The following is a 19029-nucleotide window of genomic DNA, read 5'->3' on the forward strand; positions in this document are numbered from 1 at the left end:
GTAATACTGTGTCCTTCAAATGACAGCTTCTCTAGGGAAGAAAGCCACTATGTAGAGGTGATATCATTGCTGAGAATATAATTGATGCTATAGCAATATTCTATGTAAGCTCATTCTGAAATATCACTGTCAAATAAAAGGAAATATATCTAGGAGAGAATCTCAGACCTCTCTGTTATTTTTATTGGAAACTTAAGAAGCAACAAATGACATTCCATATAATAGAGAAGTGCTCTGTGTATTGTTTCATCTTAAAATCTGCAAGACTGCCAAACCAGCAGAATAGATGAAATTCACCGATGTAAGCCTTCTTGTAGCCGGGCCTGAAATGGTGCCAGAACGAACACCTACAGCAAGAATGGCTAGTGACAGGTTTAAAATCCCATATTTTACAAATTACCACGGCTAGCTCTCACTGATGCATGACATTTATATGTACCCTTTACAACTCACTCAGTCCATAAAACCACAGATTTGGATATGTCAGTTCCTCCCCACATCCTCATGCAGAGACAGTAGGATTTCAGAGAAACCGGGTTTATAATGACAAAGCACATCTAAGAGCTTAGCTCCAGCTCTCCAAGAGCGCATTCATTGCATTTTTTGTTTGCATTAAATGGTGCTAGTGCGGATCTCTGTTGTTATGTTGGAAGACAACCATGGCCCCAAGCGACTTGCAGTGCAGACATATAAGGCTGAGAAGCAGCAGAGAAAAGAGGTATTATCTCCTTCTTACAGGAAAGGGACAAAAGCACAGAAACTTGAATTTAATTGCCTAAGGTGCTGGAACCATGTGATGAAACCAGATCATCTTCCACTCAAGACCTTGAACTTTATACCCATTTTTCCCTTTTTCCTGAGTTGTTAAAATCATACTGGATTTGAAGCATTGAGAGACAAAATGGAAAGTTCAATAGCACAGCTTAAATAAATAATACTCCATTCCATCAAGTCTGGGAATTATTTTTTTTTTAGTTGTACAGATGTTTTTACAGACAGCTGTGCAGGTCATTGAAAAGATATCTGAAAGAAAGGCTGTCAAACCCTCTTAGCGGTGTCAGCATAGGGTGTCTTGGAAGGGTCATCACTCACTTTCTTTGGTGTTTCCACAGGTGACAGCTGGTGGAAGAGCAAATTACTATGTGTCATACAGACGGGAGCCTTTTGCACAGATTAAATTGCCCAAATACTCTCTTCCTAAGGTGAGTACACCATTTATGAACACACACGTGTAATATCTTGAATAGCACGGCTTGTCCAGTGGTGAAGCGCCTCGGTGCGGTTCTTCTCTGGGGAGCTGTTTTCGTTCTGCTACCTGAATGATCTTTCAGGGGGGTTGGAACTAGATGATCTTGAGGTCCTTTCCAACCCTAACTATTCTATGATTCTATGATTCTTAAATATGGATCTGGGATCTTTACCTCTCTCTGCCTTTGATTAATGAGTGTTTCAGGAAAAGCAGTTTCTTTTTTCCTCTGTAAAGAGCAAATGTGAATTAACAGGAACCTCAGAAAACAGAGTTCAAACCAACTTCTCCTTGACCAGACTTCTATGAACACCAATCCTCAGTCCTACTCTGTTTTTTATTAATGATTTCACTGTAAGCCTGACCATGACACTTAGGGTTCTGGAGAACGGTTAGGATGCTGAGCACTACTGCAGTCTCCATACAATGAGAGAAGCACAGCGCATAGCAGCTCCATTGTCCCCATCCTATGGCTGGATGTTGCCAAGAAGTCATAGTTTGAGCTCCCTGAAAGTTGTGCCTTATCAATGCTTCGGACACACAGAACCTCTGTGTGATGATGCTTAGGAGATGACTGAGATGAGCTGAGATTAACATTGGCAGTCAAAGCTGGGAGGGAAAAAGAGAGGGAAGTTAGTACTTCTCATATGTGCCTAGATTTCCCTTCTTAGGTATTAGCTTTCTACCAGATCAAATGGTGCAAGCTTCAGAAAGGAGAATATGTCCCTGGAATCACACCCAGATTCCGTACTATAGCCATTGCTTGGAATTGTGTAGAACAAAGGGGACCAACCTCTACAGTGCCTTGGCTGGATGCAAGTTTCTGGGTAGCTGATGGGCAGCTGAGACTACTGTCGCTCTTTGGAGCCTTGGAACTACCATTGTGGGTATTGTGATATGGGGATGCTAATCAACAGTACTGGACTTCCACTTCCTTACACAAGTGAAAATTTTGGTGAGATAACTGTTAGATAGTTGGCTAGATCTGCCTTGTGGGCTGGATGTACCGTTCTGATGCCTGTGGGATACCTGCAGCCTAGCAGATAACAACACATTTGCTTTAACTTTTACCTGAAAACTTAATAGTTGCAAGAAATTTGCATCTCAAACTCCCAATGTTGCATCTCGATTTCCTTTTGTTTGGGTTGATAACAGCATACTGACACTTGCATAGCACAAACATAGTTTCTTTTGTTTGTCACTCCATGGTGGTGGTGTGGGATTTGGAATGTCTGACCACACACTAACTTTTGGAAATCGTGATGCCATTTTTCAGGAGCAAAACATTATTTCTGCTTCCACCTTATGGGGGGCCTTGAAAACTGCCCCTCATTAAAAAGACAAGCAGATAGAGAGACTGACAGCCCTGCTTTTTTGACTGATGCTGTCACAGTTTGCTGGTCTGTTGTACGACAGATTTGTTGGTAGCCCTGCTTTGGAATTGGTTTCTAGTATAAAATTAGGGATACTTTTGTCATTTAAAAATCAAAAGTACTTTTAAGCTCGGTGTCACGGCAAAGTCTTCTAGCCATGTAAAGGAGGCATGTTTGTGCTGCCCTTAGTCACTAGAACAGTTTTGCTGTACAGTAATAACTATCCTGTCACCTGGAGAGTAATGAACTCTGCTGGAGTTGTACATAAGTGAGGCTGGCAATAGGGTAATGCAATATTCCACTGCAACTGTTCAAAACAGATTGAAGTCATTGTATATTTTGCTTTATTTTCATGCTGCTGGAATAGGTTGGGTGTGTACTTAATCTTTAAGAAATTAGGGCTGTTGAACAAGAACATACTTCTTGATTAAGTCTTCCTTCATTGAGGGAAATGGCAAATCTCCCACTGGGACAGAATTAGGCTCTTACAGTTTTCTCTCCCCATCCCATGCTGTTAGGCTATGTTAGGTCTATTAGATATAGCCCCATCTAATTAACCCCAACTTTTCATCTAGATACCTCACAGAGAAGATTACGTTACCTCCTAGGCAGGATGGGGATATTGAGCTGATCTTCCCACAGATATTCTTCCCAAAAATCAGGTCACTCCCTCCTTTGGGAGACTTCCAGAATTATGGTTTCTTGATGTAGAAAGAGAGCAAGGAATTAATCAAGGCTCCTTGAACCTTGGGGAAATTTTAAATAGATACAAATAGATAAATGCAGTCCTATATAACCACAGTGATTTTGCTTCTAGCTGAACTATTGTCAGTTTGTTCAACAATGGTGGCAAGGATGAAGTGCTTCAGTACTCATCACCACCCTGGAAATCATTTCCATGAACCTGCTTTAAAAGAATACTGAGAAAATGCACTGTCAAATCTCTTTGATATTAAAACTAAATGGGGAAACCCTTGCTGGACCTTCATATCTTGGTCAGCAGCAGGAATTCAACAAAGGTTAGTGAGTGGATTATTTGACATATATAGGGGGATGACAGATCTCAGACATACTCTCAGTAGTAAAGTATGTTATTAAAAATCACTACCAGCATCAGCTCAAACTGATCCCTATACCTAAACTTCAAATAAATGTGAAAGTCCCAGGCTTTTTGAAACTGTCTCCTCACCAGTTGGAAGTACAAGCCTGTTAGTTCAGCATGTGGATGGAAATATTCACTGCTTTTAGCCTGGTGCTACACCATGCTTAGTGACTACAAGGACTCCAGGCTTTGAGGTTGTGGATCTCCATGAGTGACAAAACTGACTTTCAAATTTATAAATAAAAAATGAAACTGAATGAAATTCCTTGAAGCTACCAAAAATGAAGAAAGCAAAACCCCTTCTCCCAGCTGGTGGTCATTAAAAAAATGAAATGCAGAGAAGTCACAAGGGAGGTAATTTTTTGGCTTACTCTAACAGAAATTGTTTAACATACCTATAATTCATGCTCCATCTCCATTCTTTCATAAGTCGTGGTAATTACTACATGTCCCAAAGGGCAAAGAAATAGAGACCCTCAGTACCAGGCCTTTTGTCTTCTTTTAACAGGACATGCATATTATCAGCACAGATGAAGATCAGGTGTTTGCAGCTGTTCAAGAGTGGAACCAGAACGACACATACAATCTGTATATCTCAGACACCCGAGGGGTGTACTTCACCCTGGCCTTGGAAAACGTGAAAAGCAGTAGAGGGCTGGAGGGGAATATCATCATTGAGCTTTATGAGGTATGTAGTAAAGGTCACCCTACAAAGAACAGCAACTTGACAGTTCAAGCAAGTGGGAACCTCTTACCAGCCTTCCAGGATCTTCATCTGTTTTGGGATCAGCACAGAAACATTTACTGGATTTGTTGCTGAGCCAGCTCCTGTGGGAATAGGTGCGGTGCATTCTGCTATAGGTGTGACAACTGGTTGCTTTCAAGTCAATGACTAGTTAGCTATGTGACATGTCCAAAAGGGAGAACCATTATACTTCTCATCCTGATGTGGGTGGCTAGAGAAGGATTCAAAATACTATTTTTCCTGATAGACAGCTTAAGACACCTGCTTGCAGGCAGGGAATGTGGATTCCACCATTGTGAGCACTAAACAGTTTATGAATGATAAGGAAAGGTTTATAGGTGCTATTTGCCCAGAGATAACAGCTGGATAACTTCTACCCTGAATCATCTTCCATTCCCTTTCTTCTGCCAGGCCTTTCAGCCTTGGCCAATAGCAGTCCATTCAGAACAGTTGTTCCAGTTTTTGGTTTCTTCAGAGCATTCTGGTTTTGGCTTGTCATAACTTGTTGAATGGACCATCTGCTGAGATTCAGGGCTCAATGCCTTGCCAGCAGCAAACAGTACCAGTAGTAATGGTTGCAGGCTGACTGATAGTGCTACATGGAGAAATGTTTTTGCAGTTACATGTAGAACTTAGGATTAGACATTTATTTATTTCAGCCAGTATAAAGCCCATTCAACAACCTCAACTTGTTTATAAAAATCCAGGTAATTTAGGGCAATGAGAGAAAACTCACAAACACGTGAATTAGTGTGAAGGACAGAGTTTACATTTTGTTTTTACCTAATTAAATATGTTTTCCTGCCTTTGAAAAAAAAGATACTGTTTCTCTGTTGCCATGAACCAGCTAAAATAAACAAGCATCGTCTCCCATTCCTGAGCAAACTCTGTATTCCCCAGCTGTATATCATAACCATTTTACGTTAAATGCTGGTAGAGACTTTCACAGGGTCATTTGAAGGGTAGTGTCACTCAGGGGGCTTTAGAGTAGAAGGATTTGCATCCTTGCTGCTGCCAGGAAGTTGCAGATTTGCACCTTTCTGTCTCACCTTCACAGCTATGCAGCAGAGATCAGACTCAACACAAAATCTTGTTGGAGGCATTTTGACAGGACCATATTCTTCTGGAATGGGTCCTGCCAACAAAAATCAAAACATCTGGATCAACTGGGTTGATTTCGATAGAATTTAGGAGTGGAAAGAAAGTGAAGAAATCAAATTTGCAAAACATTAGTGTTTCAGCATAGTCAGGATTTCCATCTTTCGTGTAAAATAAAAAAAGACCAGCATAAAAAGGTCACACACTGCTGCTGATGTGACTTGCTGTCTCCCATGTTATGGTAATCTGGGGGGGGACTAGCCACATCCTTAAGTTTACAAAGCTGATGTGCGACATGGTGCATGCTGTATCCTCAAGCCCATCATCAGCCTGTCTACAACCACACAATTAAACCTAAAAGTGGGCTGTTTCCTAGGAATTTGATCTATGAATATCCTTGTATTTTTCTTCTAGAGAGAGAGACTGCACGAGGCCTTTCAGCTGTGCAACCATCATCAAGATATACTTGTAATGCCATTCACAGTCTTCTAGTACCAGACTGAGATGACTTTATTACTTCTTCAGAGACCTTCAGCTCCTGAAGAATGCTCAGATGGGCTTTACTTTTGGTCTGTTCTTCCGATGTATTTTTTCATCTCTCTCCATTTTTCCTAGGTAGCAGGGATCAAAGGCATATTCCTGGCTAACAGGAAGATAGATGACCAAATCAAGACTTTCATTACCTACAACAAGGGCAGAGATTGGCGTTTGCTGCAGGCACCGGACACCGATCTAAGAGGGGATCCTGTAGTTTGCCACCTGGTGAGCAGCAGACCTTTTCCAAAGGTCAATTGACTCATTCAAAGCTGCTTATTTTAGTCACTTGGTTAACAAAATTTTCCCTGTGATTTTTTTCTCTTGGCCTGATGGATGTTAAATGACTTATGTGTATGTTCTCTCTTCCTATAGTTTTCTAGATTTTAAGGGAAAATTATGGCCATTTTCTTGAACTTTCTTATGGAGCTTAAGGTCGGAATAAGGAAGTTCCTGGGAAAAAGCGCTCTCGTTCAGATTGTTGGTAAAAACAAGTGCAGATATGCTTGCTTGTAGTGCAACATTCCTGTTTCTCTTTCAGCTGCTTGTATGGTGCTTATTCAGAAAATGAACATATGCTGCTATTTGTAACAGTACTAAGAGCAAGGGATCATTTTCAGAAGGACTGAAGCATCTCCATGGAGTTGACAATGGTCCCGCTGATATTTAACTTGTTGCATATTAAAGCTTCTGCCTTTTGTTTGTTTCCTGTCAACAGCCCTTTTGCTCATTGCATTTACATCTGCAACTCTCAGAGAATCCATATTCTTCAGGAAGCATTTCCAGCAAAGAGACAGTTCCTGGGCTGCTGGTGGCAACAGGTAAAGAGCATACGTGCTGCTCACTACTTCACTGGTAGCCTGAGAATATGTAAGATGTTTCCTGTTAGTGTAAATGCTTTTAGCTCTGTTTTAGCAAGTGCTGAGCTAATGGACATTAACTCCTACTTGCTATGGGCTAGGAGAAGGCATGTGGTCCCTGATTTCAAAAAAGCTAATGCCTGTCAGGTATTTGTTGCTCTACAATAACCAATATGCAGGTCTAAGCCCACATCTGCAGCTGGCATTACTAACTCCCCTCACTTCACGCCACTACAGCCACTGATGTAGGTGTCTACATCTTTGCTGGAGTTGCAATGAATGAGAATAGGGCCTAGGGCTATGCTTCTGGGAGGTATCAATATGATGCACCTTTTTTAAGTAGCAAACACAGAGTTGTCACAATGCTTGTCAGGCAAAGCCTGGACTTCAAGAGTGCCTGTCTTATGCATGGTTCCTACTTTCAATACTGTATTATAGAATCATAGAATAGTTAGGGTTGGAAAGGCCCCTAAGATATCTGGTTCCAACCCCCCTGCCGTGGCCAGGGACACCTCACACTTAACCATCCCACACAAGGCTTCATCCAACCTGGCCTTGAACACTGCCACGGATGGAGTATTCACAGCTTCCCTGAGCAACGTGTTCCAGAGCCTCACCACCCTTACAGTAAAGAATTTCTTCCTTCTATCCAATCTAAACTTCCCCTGTTTAAGTTTTAACCCATTACCCCTTGTCCTGTCACTACAGTCCCTGATGAAGAGTCACTCCTCAGCATCCTCATAGGCCCCCTTCAGATACTGGAAGGCTGCTATGAGGTCCCCACGCAGCCTTCTCTTCTCCAGGCTGAACAGCCCCAACTTCCTCAGCCTGTCTTCACACAGGAGGTGCTAGAGTCCCCTGATCATCCTCGTGGCCTACTCTGGACTTGTTCCAACAGTTCCATGTCCTTTTTATGTTGAGGATACCAGAACTGATCATAATACTCCAGGTGAGGTCTCACAAGAGCAGAGTAGAGGGGCAGGATCACCTCCTTCGACCTGCTGGTCATGCTCCTTTTGATGCAGCCCATGATACGGTTGGCTTTCTGGGCTGCGAGCGCACACTGCAGCCAGCTCATGTTCATTTTCTCATCAGCCAACACCCCCAAGTCCTTCTCCACAGGGCTGCTCTGAATCTCTTCTCTGCCCAGGCTGTAGCTGTGCCTGGGATTGCTCCGACCCAGTTGTAGGACCTTGCACTTGTTGTGGTTGAACTTCATGAGGTTGGCATCAGCCCACCTCACAAGCGGGTCAAGGTCCTTCTGGATGGCATCCCTTCCCTCCAGCATATCAACCGGACCACACAGCTTGGTGTCATTGGCAAACTTGCTGAGGGTGCACTCAATCCCACTGTCCATGTCAGCGATGGAGATGTTGAACAAGACCGATCCCTGCGGGACACCACTCGTTACCGGTCTCCAGCCAGACATTGAGCCATTGACCACAACTCTTTGTGTACGGCCGTCCAGCCAGTTCTTTATCCACCAAGTGGTCCATCCATCAAATTGATATCTCTCCAATTTAGAGAGAAGGATGTGGTGTGGGACAGTGTCAAACACTTTGCACAAGTCTAGGTAGATGACATCAACTGCTTTACCCCTGTCCGTCAGTTCCGTAGCCCCATCATAGAAGGCCACCAAATTGGTCAGGCAGGATTTCCCCTCGGTGAAGCCATGCTGGCTGTCACTAAGCACCTTGTTGTTTTTCATGTGCCTTAGCATGCCTTCCAGGAGAATCTACTCTAAGATTTTGCCAGGCACAGAGGTGAGACTGACTGGTCTGCAATTCCCAGGTCATCCATTTTCCCCTTCTTGAAAATGGGGGTTATATTTCCCTTTTTCCAGTCATTTGGAACTTCACCTGACTGCCATGATTTTTCAAATATGATGGCCAGTGGCTTAGCAACTTCATTTGCCAGCTTCTTCAGGACCTGCAGATGGATTTCATCAGGTCCCACAGGCTTGTGCATGTTCAGGTTCTTAAATTCTTTTTATTTTATTGCTTCAAGACTAGCAGCACTTTATCAGCACTGCATGGGTCATTGTTACTGTGGATTGTTCTGCAAAATAGTGCGATGTTTTAATGGCAACCTGCTACAATGCTTCATGGTGGTACTGGCTGACCCACTGTAATTAATCTGACAACCATCACAGACCCTGTGTGCACACAGTGTGCAGCCTAATCAGGATGGATGGGGCTACCAACTATACAGAGAACTCCCACAGGTCTGTGGGAGCTGCTGGCCTAATGGAGTGCTTTTTGAATGGCTGATGCTATTGAAATCTGGCCTTTCAAGCATGCAGGTTGTCCTGCTTTTTCACAGGGAGGCTGCTACATTTGCTCAGATATGTCCAAATAGCTTAACCATTCTTTCTGAGGCTGAGTTTATCTCCTTTGTCCTGTTCACCCTAGCAGTGGTTTGCAAACATATCATGTTAGTGTATTGCCTGTACGAACTTACACTGTTTCTTCCAACTGTTTCCATTCTTATGTCCTTCTGTGCTTCTATGTGTTTGCCAGACTAAGCCAGAACGTGAGACAGGTTCCCTTCATGACATTTATATCTCAACAAGAGAAACACCATGTGATTTCCAGTTCACTGATCCAGGCCAAACGAAGTGAGATAATTTGGTTTAAACCTTGAGATCTTCCTGTGCATAGCCAAGTGGAGTTATTGCTCCTGTCAGGTCACGCACTGTAAATGGATGCTTAAGAGCAAGCCGTATTTGTGGTGCTGAGATTGCAGAGGCTTTTTTTATTTAACCTTTTAGGAAGCAAATAGAGACAGCAGGACAGTGAGATTCTAGGCATTGATCTAAATTGTTACTAAATGAGATTCTTTTCAAGCTGCCAGTGCATGGGATGAATGCTTTCCCAGTCTAACAATTAACCTTTAAGAGGCAGAATATAATTTCTACCTTACCTCTTTGTGTGATAAAAAGCCTAACCTGTTGGGAATGTACACATCTGTTTCTACTAACCAGTTTCACAACAACAGGAGCATCTCACCATGTTGGCAAATGTGTTCCAGAATAGGCATTGCAGTTTATTCTCACAGGCACTGTCTACTCAAGCACTCTGTGTCTTACTCTAATTTACAGTGGTACATTTCCAGCAATGACTGAGAACTCAGACTCTTGATATGAAGTTAGATTCTTTTAAAAGGAAGAATTATGTTTTAGTATCAGTATCTAATCGAACAGCTGCCAAACCCCCTTGACTTGTTTGGGAATTAGTTATATTTGGTGCAGTTTGAATCCATGCAGCCAAAGAAACCAGATGGAGAGAATGAGGAAAATAATGGAACAGGCTTGAACAGAAAAACAGACAGAAAGAAGTGATAGCAACAGAATCTCATCTTTTTACTCTCCTTCCTTGTCATAACCTGGAAATCCCTGTTTAGAAAGTTGCTTTTCCAGTTTTGTTATTTAAAATAAGATGATTCAAAACTTACACTTCTGCCTTTAAGTCAGTTTTTAATTCCTGAGGACTTCCACTTGTGATAAGACACTGGTCTAAACAGATCTTTGGACTGACACAGTAGATTTATCTTTGTGAACGTGGATATTGCTATAGGTTTGTGGTTGCCTATGGCAGGTTTTCCTTGTACCTTCATCTAAAGCAGTTGGTCACTCTTGCTGGTGTCAAAGAATAAGAGGAGGTAGATGGACAGTGTGACATTTCCTACATCCCGGGCACCTATGGAAAAACCTTACTTGAATTGCACTGCCTCCCTGAGCCAGAAATTATATTTTCTGAAACAGTGTTGTGACATCAGTGTGGCTAGTTGGGTTTCATGATGGTGACAGGAGAGAGTCAACCAACATCTGGGTTTTAATTTCTCATTTTCCAGCATTAAATATCACAAAAATAATTAGCATTTCTTTAGTGTGCTGTTATGCTCTCATTGATGCTACAGATTTATAAGAATGCCACCTCTCTCTTTGTTATTTTTGAAGAAAAAATGCTAGTTCTCCCTTACTTCCATGGAAATTACACCTGCTTTAAAAATAGTCTCGTTCAGAAGGTACAAGAGTGGCTCACTGAGTAAAGAACTTCTAGGCTCTGAATAAAAAAATCAAGGGTTTGCCCACAGTATGGTGGCTGCTGGGAGATTTCTGACAGAGTATCTTTCAGTGTTACATCTGCCTGCTTCCTATGGGACAGATGTTCATGCCGTCAGAATCCCACCTATCACTGACTGAAGTTACTGTTGACAAACCATCAGGAAAGAAGCAGTTCCTGTGTGACTGTGGTAGCTTTTCCCTGAACCACTGGGTGCTTTGGGAAGTGGGGAGGTGAGAACAAAATAGAGCAGATCTGCACTGTTCAGTGAGCTGGGTGCTTCTGGCAATCCTAACTCTGGAAGCAGAAGCAAGATGCTGACGTCAGGGGAGTGTGAGAAAGAAGCTACTAAGGTCTATTCATTGCTTGTTCAAGTTTTTCAGATATTGGGCTTCTCTCTCTTGAAGCTATTGGTGGATGCTCAGAGGTTTCAGAGGGTTGGGGATTTAGTTCAAGGCCGTTATTTAATCTGTATTAAGGTTTATTACTGTAAGATTTGAGGTTCTCTATGCTCAGATGAAGGATGCTGAAAAAAACCCTGTTTCAACCTCCAAGGTAGTATCTCCAAATGATGTTCTGCTGTGCTCTCTCTATAGATGGTTATGGTTGATGTTTGAGCTTTTCTTTGCATTGCTTTAATGTGTGGCATATCCATTCCTTAATATATAATGAAGGCGGAGTAATTAATCGTATAAGGCTATCAGCAGAGCAGTTTCCATCTTAATGGAAATGAGAAGATTAAAATTAAGAACTCTACCAAATAACCAGTTAATTTAAATTCGCAATTTGGGACAGCTAGGTCACTGAGAACAATCAGCATTGTCTGGAATGATGTTCAGTCCGGTCTCTCCCTCTCTGCTGCAAAGTCATTTGACCCACCTTAATTCTGTGAACCATTTCTGCTGCCAGGTGAGGTTCATACTTAAACAAAAAGATTTTGTTCAAGTGGAACCTCTGTTTCATTACATCACATAGCTCTTGTGAATGAGTGTTGTCACTTGACCAGGGTGGTTTTTTAGATGAGAATAGAATCAAGAGCAGCAAAAAAAGCACTGGTCAGGACAAGTAATTTTGGTTTCTTGGAATAATGCAGTTCTGTGTTCATCCATGCAAGAATGTCTGACACTTGGTTGTGTTGCAGGCAATATTGGCTCTGAACTTTCCTACACTGATGTTGGCGTGTTCATCTCTTCTGATGGTGGAAATTCCTGGAGACAGGTATGTTTTGCAGAGCGAGGGAAAGCATGGAGCCTTTTGCTAGTCCTCTTCTGAGTCTTACCAGTAGAGTGGAACACTCATGCAACACCTGATTTGTTTGCAGATCTTCGAGGAGGAATACAACGTTTGGTTTCTGGACTGGGGAGGGGCACTAGTGGCCTTGAAACACACATCAGTGCCCATCCGGCACCTGTGGTAAGGAAACGTTATTTGAGGTGTTTTCCTTTTGGGGATAGGCTGGCAGTTGTGGTAACATCTATTGCATCACCTTGTCAGCATCTGCTAGTGTCCATAAAATGAGTAAATGAGATAATTCTAATCTGCATTTTACCATCATTTTAGTTTTCTCGAGTAATATGATAATTATTGTACCATTTTATAAATATAATGGCTATATACATAATCACGCAGATATATTAATTACTCTTTGCACTAGTAATGTATTGTGAGACTTCAGATGGGGTTTCTTTCGCACAGACACATATATACTGTATACAAAATCATCCTTTGTGTTTCTGAGAGGATGTGTCCCTCAGTTCTGCCCTTTGTTTATTATTAAACTGGTTAGAGACTTAAAGGGAGGGAGAGGAGAGCAAAGCAGGCGTTGATAAGACAACAGAGATATGACAATAGAGATATGTTGCTAACATTGCTCTCTCCTATAGGTTTTCACTATCAATTTCTAGAGATACAGTGGTGGCAAATGAATAGATTTGGAGGTGGAATAGGGCAAAGTGATTTCTCACCTGAAGATACCACTTTTATATAAATAGGTTGTAACAGTCTAAGCACTAAAGATACTGCCCAAAATTATCCTCTCCTTTGTCTTTGCCCCTCTCACTCCTGGCACCAGGTAAGCATTGGAGAGAGGCATTCTGAAATTCGGAACTAACCTTGTTTACAGAAAATGTGTGTATTAGCATCGTCTTCAGTCTCTGGCCTTGAGTGAAAGAAAGACATGGCTAACGGACTGACCTACCCAGCTTCTAATGTTGTTTAGAAGTGAATTAGTTAGAAATAGCCTTCAGAGACAAGATCTGGGTTCCTGTCTGCAAGACTGAGTCCTCTCACAGTTTGATGGTGTTAAGCACATGTCTATCTCATGCTTTTCATGCAGAACAGGAAAAGTGGCCTGCAGTCAAATAGAAAAAGAAAGCAATAGTGTTTGGCAGCAGTGATGAGGTGTTAAGGTCTCCTCTACCTGAGTCATTATGATACAAAATCCTTCAGTTAAGTTACAGTCATTCAGAAGCTGGAGACTTTAAGACAGGCTGTCTTTACTGACCACAAGCTAGTGTTCCAGAGATGTGCCTTAAGAACATTAATGGCTACTTTCTCAATACAAAAAGCTTCTGGACTTTATATTCCTGACCTGACAGATAACTCTTGGGTGGCTGCAACATAGATTTCTATTAAAGTTTAAATGTGTTACATTTAAGCACATTTCATGACCACCTGAGCTAAAGAAATGCTTTAGTTTTGGTGTGATAGCAGATTATTAACACGGGATGTATTGGCTCATATTCCTAAAGCTTTGTAATTTTTCTAGGATAGGGGAACCAAGTATTCTTTAACAGATTTGTGCCTTTGTGCCCTTACAAGCAAGTCATAACTTAGTATGTACTGTGTCAGGGCCAGGAGTTAGCCTGGCCCAGTGTCCCCTTGCCAACAGCTTTCATAAGTGAACATATAAAGGAGAGTAGTAACAGGGCAGACCCATAATGATGCTTCCAGCAGACTCCAGCTGTCTGTGGTTAGAGCATGTTGCGTGACTATAACCATTTGCCCCTGGTAGGTAACTCAGTGATTGTGACTATACCTGATGTGCCAGACCCTGTCAAAATGTTTAGACCAAGCCAGGTATGAGCCAAGGCAGAAGAGTGTGTTAGCCAAGCAGTAGGTACATTGGGCTGTGGCAAGTTGAGCTGTGAAAGAGTAAAAGGCGAGCCACTTACTGAAAGAGTTGTATTAACTGTTTATTACTATATTATTCAACTGTAACTGTTTTAATTGTGTTACCTTTTGAAGGCTCTTTGGACATAAAAAGCATGTTAGATGCAAGTGCCTGTGCTGGGGAAAGATTTGGTCACAGGCTGGCTTTCCGCAGGAGCTAAGAACCCAGTTCACCTTAGTCTGCCTTGCCGCTAAATCTCATGAAATGGCATGTGCAGTACTATGAGTGCCCCACCCACTCTGTTAAATGAGTAGTGATTTAGAGCTGCTATTAACAAGCTCCAATAGGTTTCCTCCAAAATTGTACCCTTAGGGACTTGGAATTTGCTTCATATCGCCTCAGTAGGCACCTGTTTCATGGGCAGGAGTGGAATAGATTAAAGAGTACATATATATCCATTAGTTCTCAGGCTGAGACATTGTACAATAAGTTTCATCCTGGAGAAAAGAGGGCTGGATAATTGAAAAGCCAAGAGAACTTTAGCTACACTAATGAAGCATGCTATTCCCCAGAAATTGAAATGCTATTTAGATAGATAAGCATGCAGGAAGAACAGCATACAAATGCACAGGTGTGTGGGAAGATACATACATTTAAATAAGTAGATTTAGGGCAGATAAGCTTTTTGTATGCTGTTGTACTCCCAGCTTTCTGCCTGCAGTCTATAGTCAGCTTCCTATTCTGGCAGATGTGCAGTGTGAGTCAGGTGAAGGTGTTAGGAGCTGTGAGAGGCAGATGCTTAGGGAACAGTGATTGCAAACCTTGGTTTTCTACACTAGAGGTCTGAGGCTGGTGTAACCCATTGTAATAAATATTACACTGGCCTCCTGGTCCTCTGGTGGCACTAAGTGTCCCTGATGAGCCTTACTTGGGGTGGGAGGATTCAGTTTCCAGCAAGACTCTCTCAGACAAATCCAGGTGCTCAGATGCATGTGTGTGAACACTTTTCTTGCCTAGAAAATAAGGCAAACTTCTTTTCTTATTTTCACTTTAAAATGAGCAGTGTTTCCTGCTGTTTAAATATGAAGTCTGTGCTATGACTCTTTGGTAATGTCCATCGGCAGCAATCCGTGAACTTTCACAGCCGGGGTACCACGCAGAATTATAGAGAACTCTGTAATGGCCCTGCTGGGAGAAGATCAAATAATTTTATAGCTAATCAACCTTTGTGCTTCTCTGTTCATTATTTGCTGGTATAATTTGGAGCTGAAATCCTGTGCAGAAATTGTGCAGGAATGGTTATGCAAATAGTCTGGGGGCAGAGAGAAACACAGTCGCTTTCAGAACTGTTGATGGGCATCCAGCCGTCAGGTTGCCTGTCTTTCCTGCTGCAGTAACAGCTGGGTATGCACACCCTCCTCTGGCTGTTTTCTGCGCAGTTGTGGCAGAGGCTAGCATGGGACCTGAGGGCTGGTGGCAAACCGAGGTCCAACGGACAGCAGAATAGGAGCAGGGACCACCCCACTGCCCCAGCTAGAAGCAGAGCACTCAGTGGCAGCCCCAACCCTGGGCATCAGGCAGCTCACTGGGGACAGGGATGGGCTGGGGCCAGGGACATCAGCTTGTGCCAGGCCAGCGTACTATCTAATTCAACCAAGACCCTGTCAGATGGATTAGGGCACGTAGGCTCTTTGATAAAAACGGGAAATAAGGCACATGGTGATAGTGGGTATGGACAGATGATCAAAAGCCACTGAATTATCCTGACTTGTCACTGACAGTGTGAACGGATTCTAAGGGAAATACTTTTTAATCAGCTTGCAACTTTGCTTTACGACAAGCAGTGAGCATCCAGGCTAACCATTGATTGTGGCTCAATTTGGCTTCCTTCCTCCCTCCACCTCTTTGTAGAATGGAGAGCACCTCTGAAATGGAATACAAGGAAGTATTAATAGTGTTAGAGATTGTGGTTAATGCCATATGGCATTGATATGCAATGCACATGGATTGAAATATCCCATGGTGTTGGCAGCAATTTTCATGCATTCAAGACAGGACTGCTTATGCTTTGAGAGATGCCTCATGCCAGGTGCTATTGAAGATCCAGAAACAGGACTTGCAATGCCTCTTGATCCATTGAGGTCTGATGTACAGCTGGATCAAGTATACCTGTGTCCTTATTGGCAGTGTTTATACTTTCTAAGGCTTTGGTCTTTCAAGGTACACCAAGAGCATGAATTAGTGGTCTGGGAAATGGCAAAGATTGGCGCTTTTCTATAAATCTAGCTGCTGGAGCTTGCAGACCTTATACAACCTTTAATTGCTGCAGTTGCACTAAAGTTTTTAATGTGTATAAATCTTGTCTGCTTCTATCCTAGGGTGAGTTTTGATGAAGGAAGATCATGGAGTAAATACAGTTTCACAACAACACCACTTTTTGTGGATGGATCCCTTGTAGATCCTGGCATAGAGACCCAGATAATGACGTAAGTATAGCAGCTCTTAACTCCTTTAAAATGTGAGGGCAGAAGGGAGTGTATGGAGATCCCCAAGTGCATGGTAAGCCTCATGGTATGCAGTGCAGTACTGTGTAGTTACACGTGTTGCATGAAGGTTTGGTGCTGTTTGTGGGTTTTGCTGATGGTCACAGACCCAGGTGGAGTATCCATGTATCATGTGGCAAACAGATGATGGAGCCAAACTCTTCCCAGTAGTGGCAGAGGGAGTATAACAAGGTCCCAAGCTGTATCTTGTGAGCTCAAATAAGACAGTAGGTAAATCTGCTTCTCTGGGGAGTATTGTAGCCCTAATTACTTTACAGAGAAGTTGTGGTATCACCATCCCTGGAAGTTTTCAAGCCTTCACTAGATGAAGCCACCTCTGCCCTGATCTGTATTTGGTGACAGTCTGTTTTGAAGTCTATGTGATACATGCATGGGTTGAAACATCACATGGTGTTGACAGCAACTTTCATGCATTCAGGACAGAACTGCTTATGCTTTTATGCTCTGAGAGATGCCTCATGCCAGGTGCTGTTGCAGATCCAGAAACAGGACTTGTGACATCCAGATGTCCCTTCTCATAAATGTAACTGAGATTGTGTTCCTTGCATTTGGTGTCCCAGAGATTGCAGTGCTCTTCAGAGGCCACAGAAGTGTATGGCTGCACCATACACATGCACATAATGTCAGTTCTGTGCTTGCTCCAGTAGTGCAGCTTGACCGTCTTTTAAGATTGCTGCTGAGTATGAATATCCCCAAAACTCTTTAGTTGCTATCTGCATTGTGGGCTGTACATCTGGTTTTAGCTCAAGTGTGTTCTCAGTGTGTATATGCACAGCTGAGCTCAGAATAACCTTCCTGGTCTGGGGTATAGTATGCTATGATTCACCCATACAATGGAAGGAAGAGCCTGGGCTGTCACCAAAGGTTCTTGGACCTTCCTCCTCCCAAGACTGCTGAAGTGCTGGGCAAGGCTGGAAGAACTGGTGGGTAATTTTGGCTCAAGAGCAGGCCATGATCAGAGTTTAACAGGGGAGAGAGGAAACTTCTTAAGTTCAAAGGCATCTTCAAAGAGTCATTCAACCTCTTGAGCAAAGCAAATCAGAACATGCTGCATTGGGATTCTGAACAAAGAAAGAACTGGATGCAGTGCCTTGATTGCTTGCAGATGTGCCTTCTTACCTGTATTTTCTCTGAGCTGGCTGGAACAGCTTGACAAGGATCAGGAAGCAAGGTGGCTAAGATGCCTTAGACTGAGGCACACCTGTGAAGCATATCCGCAGTGGCATGAAGGAGTGCATTTGGTTAATCACATCAGATGCTGTTGCAGCACAACTTTAGGGCAGGTGATACAAGATAAATTTCACCTTGCAGTTGATTTGCTTTTCCTGTTTTCTGCAACTTCACCTGAAGTTCCTGCAGATTTTCACTACTTGCAAGAGAAAAGAGATTCAGTCCCAGTGTGTTTTCTTCTAGGCTTCAGTCCATCTGCCTACTTATATGGCAGAAATGTGTGTGTATCTCTCCTTGCTGGTGTCACTGGTAGTGACAGACTTGAGAGCAGACTGCTGGGTATGCGTGTCATCAGTTTCTGAGGAAGCTTGAATCAAATAGAAGTTTTGTGTCTTGGGCATTTCTGCTAGTAATTTGAATTTATTCCAACTGGGTTGCATGATTGGTGTTGGTATGCCTTTCAAAGACCAGACCTACATTAGCTTTACATAAACAGAAACAAGTATGTGGTGAGTAGTCGTCTATACTTGCAGTTGAGCTCAACTTACCTGTAAGAAAAGGGCTGGGGGGAAGTCCTCCTCCGGCAAAGGGTCATTTTAGCTGGCTGCTTCTTTGCCAATGGCAGAAGTGTATTGGTGCTGTAGTCCTGGGAGAACCAGGAAGGAATATCTAACTTGTGCATACCCATCTATATCTCCTGTGCTTAAGTTTCACAGGAACACTGGGCTAAGTAATTATGGTTATCTTTTATGTCTATGAAGCGTAGGAGCAGCACTTCTAAGTTTGTTCCCAAACAGTGCTGGGGCAGAACGAGGCAGCTTCTGTATCCGTGTCACAGACAGTTACTAGGATTTTATTGGAGTAGAGGTGGTATCAATTATAGTAGGATTACTAGCTTTTCCTTTACTCCAAAACCATGCCTTGGCTTTGGCTTTTTCTGCAAAAAAGTAGAGTACTTGTTTGTGTAGAAGAATATATCTGTGCATCTGCTGTCTTGCTATCTGCAATATTAACCCTATTTTTGCAAAGAGCAAAATGCAACAGCGTATGATATACCTGTGAGCCTTTTCACAAGCCTCCTGTGAGCATCCTGTTGCGGCAATGTATACCAATCCCCAGCTAAAGATTGTATCCTGTATTCTCTTCAGTCTGTGCATTTTT

The 19029-nt window shown here is 42.6% G+C and overlaps 1 protein-coding gene across 1 annotated transcript in view; it reads left to right on the plus strand.

The window, feature by feature from the left end:
• The window catches only part of SORCS3 (sortilin related VPS10 domain containing receptor 3), a 306718-nt gene that overhangs the window by 230724 nt on the left and 56965 nt on the right, over positions 1-19029 (plus strand). The window contains exons 8-14 of the mRNA XM_065672945.1: positions 1113-1202; positions 4230-4409; positions 6180-6326; positions 6817-6919; positions 12164-12240; positions 12344-12435; positions 16513-16620. Of these exons, the coding sequence (XP_065529017.1) occupies positions 1113-1202; positions 4230-4409; positions 6180-6326; positions 6817-6919; positions 12164-12240; positions 12344-12435; positions 16513-16620 (797 nt within the window). The remainder of the gene's footprint in view (positions 1-1112; positions 1203-4229; positions 4410-6179; positions 6327-6816; positions 6920-12163; positions 12241-12343; positions 12436-16512; positions 16621-19029) is intronic.

The sequence above is a fragment of the Lathamus discolor genome, chromosome 3 (assembly GCF_037157495.1).
Source record: "Lathamus discolor isolate bLatDis1 chromosome 3, bLatDis1.hap1, whole genome shotgun sequence".
Classification (NCBI taxonomy): Eukaryota; Metazoa; Chordata; class Aves; order Psittaciformes; family Psittacidae; genus Lathamus; species Lathamus discolor.